This window comes from Galendromus occidentalis, unplaced genomic scaffold, assembly GCF_000255335.2.
Source record: "Galendromus occidentalis unplaced genomic scaffold, Mocc_1.1 scf7180000077524, whole genome shotgun sequence".
Lineage (NCBI taxonomy): Eukaryota > Metazoa > Arthropoda > Arachnida > Mesostigmata > Phytoseiidae > Galendromus > Galendromus occidentalis.
Genome location: NW_003805512.1, coordinates 591837 through 603814, shown reverse-complemented (window position 1 = coordinate 603814; position 11978 = coordinate 591837). Strand labels below are relative to the sequence as shown.

Sequence of the window (11978 nt, the reverse complement as noted above, 5' to 3'; positions counted from 1 at the left end):
AGGCCACCGCGTGAGCGGGAAGACTCCGAGCCCCGGCCCGTGTCCCGATTGGGTTCTGGCCAATCGCGGCAAGATCGATTGGATCCCCGCACCATCACCGAACGGAGCTTTTGGTTCTGTGCTCGGCAACTCCGTCCCGCGTCAGGTCGAGCTCGGAAGATTCCCATGGAAGGTGTGAATCGGGGAAGCACCGAAAGCCGGCAGTCGACGGCAAGGGGCAGGAATGAGCTGATCGCGAGGGTCGTCATGTCATCGCAAACGAGCTGCGCGCCAAACGAGACTTACACGATCCAGATGAGTCGAGCTCATTTATCCCCCCCCCCGTCTTGAACCCTGCGGGAGATGCACATCATGCCGCCGACTGCGAAAGGGTTTGTTCTCCGACCGAGAACAGGCCACCACTATGTATGTCGTATAGTTCATGAATAACGGCTCGTCCCGTGGACGTGGTCGCATATTTCTCGCATGGGAAACGGAATTCTCCGCGTTTCAACATCAATTCCCTCGAAGACCGGGCCGAGCGCGCGGTCCCCGCTCCAACCGTCTCCAGGACGCCTCCATTTCCTGTTTCCTCCTCGCAGAGTCGACGACTATTTCTGCGGGTCCTCCGCTGCTGCGGCGTTGGCTCTCTCAAACGCTCGGTCGAGAACTAACCTGTTACTCTTGGTGAGAATGGCCGCGTAGACGATCGTGAAGCTGAGTCCCACGCCCGTTCGTTGCAAACCACAGAAAAGGTCTGTCGGCTTCTGAACGAGCACGAAGGTGACGCAGTAACAGAAGAGAATCCCCAGCAGGAGAACTGCGCTCAGCTCGCGTCCCGAAGCTCGAACCACGGGCGTGTCTCTGTACTTCACAAACACGTAGATGACGCAGAGAGTCAGAATAGAGCCGGCCGATGCGAAGGCCATGGCCCCGGTTGCCCAACTCGAATGCGGATTGACATGTTGAGCTGGAATCTCCAAGCAAACCTGTAACGGACGAGCCGCCTCGTATATATCTTGCCCTCTCCTCCGATCGTCTCAGAAACATCGTGTGTATTCCCTTCGCAAAATGCCCGAGTGTCAAAATGTTTGGATCACGAAACAACGAAATTCGGGCTCACGCACGCTCCGTACTCACCTGGTGGTCTTCATCGGGCAGAGTTCCTCGGGCGCATTCCACACATTCGGTTTCTGTCCGTAAAACTTCATACTTTTGGCAGGGCATGCATTGCCAGCAGCATTTCTCGCCCTCGAGGAATTTTTTCGCTGAACCTCTTTCGCAAGGTAATGAGCACACTACGGAGAATGGGATAATATGTGCACTTAATCTAATGGTCACGTCTTGCTGAGTTCTTCCTACTGGCGCCCCCTCACTGCCAGCGTCTACCAAGTGTGTGTGTGTGTGTGATAAGCTCGAAACAACTCCTATCGTCACCAGTGTGGCGGCGTCGCTTATTACGCCGGCACCGCCGTCAGTACAGACAGAAGGGTTCGTTTGCTTGCTCGCTCGTCAGAGAGCTCACTCGCTCACGCACTCACTCACTCTGCCTCTACCCTTTGCTATGAGCTCGCACAAAAAAGGCTCAGTCGTGCGATCCCGTGCGGTCTGGTAGGCAGGCGGCACATCGGTCGGATGAGCGGGACGGTGGAAAAACGGAGGGACTGTGTACTTCAACGGGCAAAGAGGTTCATACGGTGGTCCCATTTTCATCTGATGAGTTCAATCCACGCAGTATGGATGAGCTCTTTGAAAAAAACGCGGCTCCCCTGCCCTCTAGATCGTTTTATCGAGCTATACCGCGCAAATGAGGCCGACAGAATCACTTCGCGATCAATAGTCATTTGCTGCCAGGCGTGTGGCTAACTGACGACGGTGGATCAGTATGCGGATCGGCTTCTGCACCCATCGAATCGATTTCGCGAAAATCATCTCGCTTCGCTCTGTCGCCGTGAGACGACCGAAGTGCGAGCAGGTGGCCTCTGGCTCGACTCGGAGAGGTGAAGTGTTCGTCCACAGTTTTCCTTCTCGATCCGAGAGTGACCTCCGAAAGTGTCTACTGGAGAATTCACTGCGACTGCGAGGGGAAACCACAGGGAGAATCGCTCGACAGGAACGAGATTGTCAGCTGCAGCTCCGAACGTGGACTTCCGGTGACACGAACCAGCATGCTGACCCGGTGCGCTCGCACGTTTTTCGTTTGTGTGACTTCTGCTGCTGGCCTGCATCTTTCTCCTGTCGGTGAACCCAACTTCTGCGTCTCCGTGCTTGTTTCGGAATGCCGGCACGGTCAGCATTCAACGGTTTGTGGTCTCGCCCCTGTGGTTCCCTCGGAATCGAGATGAGCACTACCGAGCAGATTCAGGATATTTTATTGCTGCATGTACGTGGATACCGCGCCGTCGCGCCTCGTGTGGAGTTTCAAACCATCCGTTCCTCGTGACTCCCGTGATATCAAGGGTCGTTCATCAAAAAATAAAAATGGCGGGAGACTAAGATGATAAAAAAAAAAGTCAGAGCGGAGACAAAGGAAAAGCAGAATATTCTGCTGTGCGAATTACACTGAATTTCCTGCGTCTCCGCACTGACTGACTGAGCGTCGCGTCGCTGCCTCTCCCAGTTCCCAACTAGGCCGCCGTAGGCCGTGAGGAATTTTCTGTGATGCTGCCCGAGCAGATCTGCGAATTCCTTGTGCTATAACTTGAGAGGCGCTGGAAACCGCTGCCGATCTAGAAACGATGCGTGGGATTGCGAGACGTTGCATTCGGGCACGTCGTTCTCCGGAGGCTCTAGGAAACATCATGATCCCCCCAATTCCCCATGAAATTCGCGGAGCTCGGTTTCTGGAGAAAGCATCCGATTGGCGCTCACAGTGAGAGCCCCAATCATGCGGGGAACGCAGCGGACAACCCAGTTACCTTCGCTCATCCCATCGGGCAAACTCGTTTGTATCTGAGCCTACCGGAAGCAAATAAGGTTGCTTGTAAAGGAGCCGGAAAACAACCGCAGCACATCCAGTCGGGGTCAAAAGAATATCGGGTCAATGGAATCGACAAGCCAGTATATAGCTGTCTTCCGGTGGCTCTCTCTTTCGTGGGTACACCGTGAGGAAGCTCTCCGTCTCATTCATATTTTTGCATCAGGGCAAACCCGGTGAGACCATGAGTGCCAGAGCTCCAACGAGTTGAGATCACCCCGAACATGTATTCGAGTTCACCGAATGAGTGTCGCAAGTCTCCCTCGCCGGAATCGCTCAAAGAAGTGCCGACGACATGCACTGCCGTGCGTCTAGTGATCAGTGATCGATATCGACAAACGCGATTGTCCACCCGCTTAGTCGACTGGGCGGTCAGGCGGACGATTTGTCCAAGCCTCAAGACACCGGTCATATTGATGGTCAACAACCGGACGCGGTGCATGACGTACAGGATGTGTACGTGTCCGTGTACAATATGTCGGCCGTGTCCTGCCGAAGCTAGCGTGTTCGTTCCGTTGGCGTAGATTATTAACTCACCTGAAATGGGCGGTGATGGCGTTGTTCCTGTCAATATAGAACCATCTTCCGCAGAAGTGTTTCTTTCCTCGAGTCTGAATTGTAGTTCAGTCTGTGGAGGGAAGAGAAGCTTCGAATTCAGAAAACGCGCCACTGGAAGGGGATCGCCGCAGGCGCTAGAACAAGCGATAAGGGCCACGTTCCCTCTCCGGGAAATATCCTCGATCTCCTCAATATCGCTCCCGACGGGACGGAGGATAGCGACGAATGCAGCATCCTAACACCCTCGGAACCGCATCCGTAGTTTCAGGGAATTTCGACAACGGAAGGCTCAGTAGTTGAAATATATGATCGATTAATAAATTCAATAATCCATTTATCTATTTATAAGGCTTGTTCCTCGTGTCCTGGGCATAAACCAGCGAGCGAAAAAACATTCTATTCGATGCAAGTATCGATACGAATAATGCGACCAAACTCACCTGATTCAGCGTCAGCTGACCGTCACGGTATTCCCCTATCTTGACCCAATCGTAGGTTCCGGGCTTGGTTTGCTTGAAATGCAGAATATTGTAGCGAGATGGGCCGTCGAGAGTGTTCTCGGCAAAACGGAATTCGTCCGAAGTCAGTCCTGGAAATCATCATTTCACATTACGTCATCAGGTCCGATTTCCTCATCGCTTCCGACCTGCTTCACCCAGTTCTCCGATTTCCACCGAGCGGCAGCAGCTACCACCTGCTTGCGAGGAACGTTCCACGCTCCTGCAGCCGAAATGAGTCAGTGCAGACGCACTGCTATCCAGCTCGCATCTATTTACCCTAGTTCAATAAAAAACCCGTTCGGAGTTGGGAGACGCTCTGATTCAAATTCAATATTTGCAAACCACATTCTGAGTGACTCTATTTATCCCCCTCCCGCGAAAATCGATAGAACACCGAGAGCAGAGATTGTCCAATGAGACCGAAAACACACACCCGACACGACCGAGAGATAGGAGCAGCTGCTCTTCGGAGAAAAGTTCAAAGAGGATTCCGAAGTCATCCCCGCGTCAGAGGCCGGTCCGGAATGAGATTTCTCTTGTCCATATTCTCACGCCGATTCCTTGGCGGGGACCGAGTCGGGGATTTTATTGAATCCAAGCCGAATCCTGCTAGTCTCGTCGCCTGCCACTCCGTCTGTGCGAACACGTCGTCTCGGAAGATTCCGAGAAGGTTGAGTACGAGTGAGATATTCCCAATACTGCTGCGAACTCCCTGGGTAAGAAGAAGAAGAAGACGTTGACGGCGGCGACGGGACTGAACGCGCGCCCATGCGATTCCACGCCGTGGTGTGATGAGAATGGATTTGCGAAATTTGAATTTCCCCCCGACGCGACGCCTCGTAGTTGCCGGGTCTTCTGAACAAGCGACGAAGGCACAGACTGACGAGCGGGCGGGCGGTCGACTCACGACGGGGATGAGCATCCAAGTCCGCCCGCTTGCCATCGTCTTGGCTTTTCATCCAAATCCTCAGCAAAATCATCCGTCAAGGGCCCCCATCGTTCCCGCGAGCGGGTTCGCGGTTTTCCCGTCCGAGTTGCCTCGTCCCTCGCGCAGAATGGATGTCACCAGTCGGCCGTCTACTAGCACAGCGAGGAGCCTTTAGGTCCGCGTTTTTCTTTATTTTATTTTTTTTCCCGTTCCCCGCCCGACTCCGTTTCGATTCCGTGATCCGGTTTGCGAACGAAGCGGTTCACAATCGCTACAGCGGCGCCGTCGGTGGAGGCGGTGGAGGAGACAGTCTCTCTGTCAGCTCCGAGTTGTCTCATTATTGTTCTGCGACTGTCGACTCAAGGAACACTTGGTTTTGTCTTTCCGTCTCGTTGACGATTCGCGCCATTAAAATCGCTCCTCCGACTACTGTTACCGACGTCGCCAGGAGATGGAGGCCTCCCAAGTGAGTTCAAGACGCCTATAGTTCTTTATTGTTCCCGAGTTCCACCCCCTTCCCCTACCGCGACGGTCTCCCCCTCCCCCTCAGTGCTCGGCTGTCCGTGCCCGGTGCTGAGGGAGTTGTTAGTGAAGGGACCGACCATGGCGTGGCCTATCAAGGACAAGCGACAGAATTGTGATCTCATGTACGCGACAACATGAGCAAGTAGCTTGCCCAGCGGCGGCGCGAATGCGGAACTACTCTGATGTAACAACCGGTGAGTTGCTCGAAGCCTCACTGGGAACGACGAGGACAAGCACCAGCTGTTTGTTCGCGGAGTTTCCTCGCTGGCTGCATCTTTTCCGGATGACCCAATGCGCGACACGCAAGCCGGGGCTGATATTATTCCCATGCTCCTCCGTCTAGGGACCGAGTTATTGAATACGCACTCGAAGCGAATGATTCTAGAGCACGTGGCACTCCCACGCTTCCCCTTATTACTCCTTTTCGTGGCTCTGCTTCTAATCCTCCTCCTCCTCCTAAGAGAGCGTTCTCAGGAACGAGCGATCTTCCTTATTTCGCTCAAACTCCGTCCTGTGAAAAGTCTCCCCAACACAAGGCCTCGACTTCCTGTTCGGTTCTTACATTCCGGGGGAAGGAGAGAGGGAGTAGTTAATCCTTATTGAATTCGAAAGAACAGGTCCCGATGGATTGGGTCGAGGCCGGGGATGGGGAGAAACAGTGAAGAGTCATCTCGTTTCAGTAGGAGCTCTCTTGTGTGTCCACTCGAGCCGCTGTCCGGTGTCCGCGGAAGGCTTGATGGCATCTGGTGTAACGGGACAGAAACTGCGGCCTTAATCGCGCATCCCGCGCACTAACCGGTCAGTCAAGCAAGTTGTTCGTACTATGGGCGTGTTTGCGACTCTCCCCCGACAGGGGTGCCGTCCCAGGAAAATGCGACCAGCAGATTATATCCATCGTTCCGTTGCCGGACGTCGCTCAACCATCCTGATATGCGTACTGCCACTCGCCGGAGCGGTCGCCGGGAAGTAAACAACTCAAGTGGCCTGTGTTTCTGCTTGTGTACGTTCTCTTCCCCTCCCCCAGTCGAGGCTTGCTGTTGAGCCAGGGGCCGGATTCCATGAGGTTACCGTCTGCGGAGGAACAACTTCTTCACAATGACAACCGCCGGATGAGTCAAATGTACCGAGTCGAGCCGAAGCTCGAGTAATCGCCGCAGACTCCGCTGGAATTTCGAATCAGCGAGCGCGGAGGAACGTCGACAGCTCCAAGCCACCCGGAAATGGCGGACTGATACTACGCGCTAGGCTTGTGGATTCGTGCGGACGCTCCGAGCCATCCTAAAATCTACGAGCTCTCGGTCGAGCCAAGTGAGTTATCTAAGAAAGTAACGAGCCGGGCGCGAGTTAGGCACTGAATTTCCAGCGGGAAGGAGCATCGTCATCAAACAAAACAGAAACAACAAGGAGACGCCAGAGAAGCAGCATGAGAGGCTTCGCGGCCGGCTGCTTGGAGACAATGGCGCGATGCACGTCCGGGACGAACTAGACAAACTAGTGAGAAGCGAACGCGAAAAAATCGTCATTATATCTTTTGTCCTCGCTCCCTTCAAAGACGGTATGTTGATTAGGCCCGTAATCTGCCTGCGGTCCAGGAAACCAAAACAAGCGAATGAGCAAAAACCAAGACATCTCCGTGTCCGGGTCAGTGGCGCGGCAGGCCCTCGATGTTTGCGCATTCCTGACTCGGACGAAAACAATCGTCGATTCTCCTCCAACGACATCGAGCATGGGAGGCACGATATTGGTGAGCGGCGCGCTGCGGCGGTGAATCCGGGGGTCGCCAAGAGATAAGTCCGAGCCGACGACACAGCCACCGACGCGCGCGGCAAAGCGAGCTACTTCGGTGATTGCCAATAGCACCGACTCCTCATCTGACTGCGTCGACCCATCTGTTCTTCGGGAGGAGGCCGCATGAGGACGCCGAAAGCCTGCCGGAACGCCATCCATCTGTTACCCGTTGTTCCTCTGTATTCCTCTGTCCGGGAGAGGAGACCGACCGGCGTGGCGGTCCGGAGATTGAATCTCCGACCAAGGCTCACTAAGTCTTCGTTCACACGCTCGGTCTCTTCCGCTCGTTCAGTCAATGATGAGCCGGAGTGTTGGTCCGTTCTCGGAGACAATCTTATTTGTTCTCTGAAGTGTGGCCACTCAATTTTTGTTCGCCCGGCCCGCTGACCGACCGTCCGTCCGTCCGGAGAAGAAAGGCTAAGAGTCTGGCTAGGGTCCAGGTTTTCTTCTCTCAAAAAAAGTCTCTTCCAGCCGCCGCATCTTTATCATGGTGTTCCGTTTCGTTCTTCTTTATGTGGGCGAGCCGAGATTTTCCCTCCCACTGCTCGTTTCCCCGGGCAGCCGACGGTCGCACAATACTCCCTCTGGCGATGGTCGCGAGGAGCGTCGGCCAGAATAAAAGTCGGGGGAAACCAGTGAAAACGAGAGTTGAATCCTCGCTTGTGTAAACCTACGGGATATGATGATATCTTGCCTCCCAATCAGCTGTTATTCTAGTGGAATGACCTCGAGACGCTTCTGTTTGCTCGGGAGCGCCGCTCGGAAGATTCCCGAACCTCTCGCCTCCCCGAGGCTCGATTTTCAGACACGCACGGCGAAAACTTTGCAGCTCGTCAGGAGTTCCGCGAAGAAACCGCTAACTGATCTGAGCCGACGTCGGCGTCGTCGTCCTCTCTCGGATCCAGGCCCGAGATCCCACATCTGCGCCTCTTATCGTTATGTCTGCCTCTGGCGTTTCCGTGAATTTTCGAGGAAATAGTCTGGGTATACGTTGCTCACATCTATGAGAAAGAATTGCGGAGCACTCACCGTCAAACGTGACGCGTTTCAAATAGCTGAGCAATTGAGAGCCCTCGATCGGCTTCATTTTGCGACACAGACCCGAAAATCCGGGACAGAGTTGTTGGTGCATGTCTCGGACCGCGTAGGCGAAAGCCAGAACGGCATCCGAGACGAATTGCAGTTGACGCTCGAGTTCGAAACCTCCTGTTTGCGTGTTGTCTGACAACTTCTCGTGACCCGAACAGGTCCGGTTGTAAGCTTGGTTGTACGGAGTTATCGTTTCATTTGGCCATCGACATCTGCAAGGTTCTAGAGTTAGTTCCTTACTCGGCTGCTCGCTTGTCTGCCTGTGCCTTACTCCGACGCAGTCATCCTCTACACGTACGCAGGAATAAAGAATACTGCCCGATAGGCAGAAGGATAAATGGATCTTCCGATGGATACAGTGGTAGATAGGAGCTACATCCATGTCTCATGCTCGTCTATTGGATTTGCTGGAAGAAGTTTTCTGAGCTGCCAACGGAAATGGAAGTGTAGCCTCGTCGGCCTTGACGGCGGAAAAATGTTCAATAACGAGGCTCCATGCAGAGTGGCAAGAGGGAACGGAGAGGTGCTTCCCTTACTGATCCAGATCGACTCGTAAGTGGAAGTTCTGAACTCACTTGAATGTATACTCCCAGTATTCTATGAACCAGGGATTCCGCTTGTTTCCTTGAGCTGTTAAGTTTCGGAAATAGCTTTCGAATTCCGGAATGGGATGTGCCATCGGTTGGACTGAGATCGTCCCTTCGACCTGCGCCTCGTGGCCGTCGGATACGAGCGAGCGTGCGCTCCAGCCGTCGCTCCCGATCCAGGAGAACATTCCGGTAGCATTACCACGAGCCACTGCGCTCATCAGGTGCGCGACCTTAAAAGGAAACGTTCCGCTTCGGATAAATAAAGCCGCGACGGTTTGGAACCACCGATTCCATACCACACGGAAGGTAAGCGGCGCGAATAGATCGTGGAATGACTTTGGCGCGCCTGACCGCTAATTCAGGTTGATCGCTATGGAATCGTGCTCACCTCTTGGTCTGATCCGAATACGATCACTCCGCGAGCCCGAGATTTAGCCTTGAGCTTATCGACGATGTAGTCATATGCCTTATCATTTGCTGCGGAACGAGAATTTCGCGTTAGTCGGACGTAGTCGTGTTCATGCGACCGTCACGCCGCGACGATCTCGTCTCGTCGCGAAATTAATTTATTAGGGAATTGTTTCATATGGTTTCGGGCTTCACCCGACCAAACGCCGGGTTCAGACCAGGAATTCGGAGTCCGAAGCGAGATTCGATCGCGGCAGCTGCTCGGCCATATTCCCTTCGTCGAAGGAGCTTCGCCGTGGGATGAATCGGAGCAACTTCTGCGTCCGGTTCCCCGAGCGAAACAAGATAAGTTTCGTCCTACGGAGTTCAGGCGCTTTGTTCGAGACTCCGCGTGGAGTGCGATTCCGAGTGGATCACAATCAGACGGGCCCGCAGATGGACACATAGATGAAGATCTCTCTCACAGAAACTTCTAATTAGATTCGCACAATAAACGTAGAGTCCGGTCGGAGGGCGCTCCGCAATCGAAACTCAGCGGGGTCGACAATCTTCCGAACAACGATGAGACAATCTCGTCCCCGTGCATCCGCGCTCACGCAGCTCTGCTTCCCTCCCTTATTCTTGGTTCTAGAGACGTGCTCTCCCTCCTGATTCGAGAATGATTCGGACACCTGGATCATCCATTCATGATGGCATCATCGACTTACCTTGGCCCGAATCCTTCGTCAATTTTTCTTTGGCCGCAATGCAGATACCTTGTTGACCCAGGAGACTTTCGAGAACTGAAATTATTACAAAGTACTCATAGGAACTGCACGGGGAACTAGCCGGAAATGAGCGCCCGGTGCGTCATCGCAGAGAGGACTATTAGGGAGAAGGGAATCCTATGACGCATTCCCACACCGCCCACTCACCAGAGAATGCCTGGATCCCATAGTTTGATTCCTCGTAAACGATTGAAATGTAGGTCCATCTTAGAAGTTTCACCAATTCCACCATTGCGGCAGCCTGGAATCGTCATGCGCGATAAGCTCGAAATCGCCCGGAATCATGGAGGTTGAGAAGCTCCCTCCATCGAGAGCCGTCAAGCCTGAGATCTTACCTGATCACGGTCGGAGGGTACCGTCCGAAGAAAATACTCAAATCGCTGTTTATTGGAAAGTTCTGGGCTTGTAGAGAAGAATGATATTTGTGGGATGCGGAACAGACGCAGAAGGTTTGCCACCTGAAACCGTCCCGGGAGAGCTCGTAAGTGAATGTGTTCAAGTAAGATGCCGCACAGAAACATCGTTGCCAATATTGCTCAGACCCTGAGGGAATACAGCCTCCGCCTGTGCAGAAGATCGCTAGCGACAAACGGAACAGGCATTCGATCGGCCGGCCAGGACTTCGACCAGAACTCAGGCAATTTTCATTACCGGTCGCTTAATAGCCGTGTCTGCAGTTTTTCATGATCCCCTCGTAGACTTCCCAATCATACTCCCTGGGGAATAGATATCTCTCTACAGTAGCCTTACGGCGGCGCGGCGGTCTACCGAGGCCGCTCAAACAGCGCGTTTTTTTTCCCGCTCACCGCCACCACTCTGCAACCAAAGTGCTCGCAGTGTTGAAATCGCTTTCGATTCAGGCGGAGACAAGAAGCTTTCCCGAGTCGCAAATTCGATTCCGCTGCAAAATACCGGTAGCGACAGCGACCGTTTTTCGGCGGGCTTGGCTCGTTTGGAAACTTCCGACACATCTCAAACACACTCACTTCCTTTTTAAATTCCCTCTTCGTATGTTCCGGAGCCTCGCAATGAACTGCCCCTCCCCCCCTCAGCATTACGTACGATCGCCGTCGGAGTTTCGAGATTCGCAGGATGGTTTGTCAATTGGAGATCTCCCGCAGGCTCCAATCAACGACTGCCCAAGTTGAGTTCCCCTTTCCGCCATGGAGCGCAGGCGATTTTGACTCAAGAACGTGGAGGACGATATTATTCCCTCGTACCGAGAGAGAACTACATATATCAACTATAGCCTCGCTTGACCATCGGCTCACTCGTCCGGTCGATCGACCGACCGACCGACCGAGGGAACGACCATCGAGAAAGCGGCTGAATCTACGGCTGAAGCTCGCTATCGATCATGGAATTTATTATGCATCACGAGAACCGCAGAATATTGCCTTTTCTTCTCCTCTAGATCCTCGATTTCCTCGGGAGTGACTAGCCCTCTCCTCAACCGCGTTCGTCTTGAATTCCGCAAAGACGACGACCCCGAGGAGCCCTCACCGAATTCCGACTTATCGTTTTGAAAGCGAACCTCCTGAACTTCTGTGTCGAGCGAAAGGACGATCGCCGGGAAACTTCGCATCATAAGCTCTTGATCCAATTCAGTTTCGCCGGAGCTCATGGCTCTGAAGAGCCAGCGAACGCACTCGCTGCTCATTCAGTGAGATTTGCGTCCCCGGGCCCCAAACTACATAAGCACCGTTTGAGCGTCTCGTTGAACTCTACGGCAGCGACCTCAAGGAGTGAGTCTATCGCCATGGGATTCGCTCACGACTCGCAAATTGTTCTGATGAGACTCGACACCTAGTTTCACTGCCGGTGGTGGATATCTGATTAGAAATCCATCCGCGACCGTAGTGCTGAATC

General features: G+C 53.6%; 1 protein-coding gene across 1 annotated transcript in view; it reads right to left on the bottom strand.

Moving 5' to 3' along the window:
* Positions 1-11978, bottom strand: part of LOC100906607 (metabotropic glutamate receptor 2) — a 41034-nt gene that overhangs the window by 9306 nt on the left and 19750 nt on the right. Inside the window, exons 4-13 of the mRNA XM_029112663.1 lie at positions 10445-10567; positions 10257-10350; positions 10050-10124; positions 9323-9411; positions 8920-9164; positions 8285-8556; positions 3955-4103; positions 3494-3584; positions 1120-1277; positions 655-968 (exon numbers count right to left, since the gene is read on the bottom strand). Of these exons, the coding sequence (XP_028968496.1) occupies positions 655-968; positions 1120-1277; positions 3494-3584; positions 3955-4103; positions 8285-8556; positions 8920-9164; positions 9323-9411; positions 10050-10124; positions 10257-10350; positions 10445-10567 (1610 nt within the window). The remainder of the gene's footprint in view (positions 1-654; positions 969-1119; positions 1278-3493; positions 3585-3954; positions 4104-8284; positions 8557-8919; positions 9165-9322; positions 9412-10049; positions 10125-10256; positions 10351-10444; positions 10568-11978) is intronic.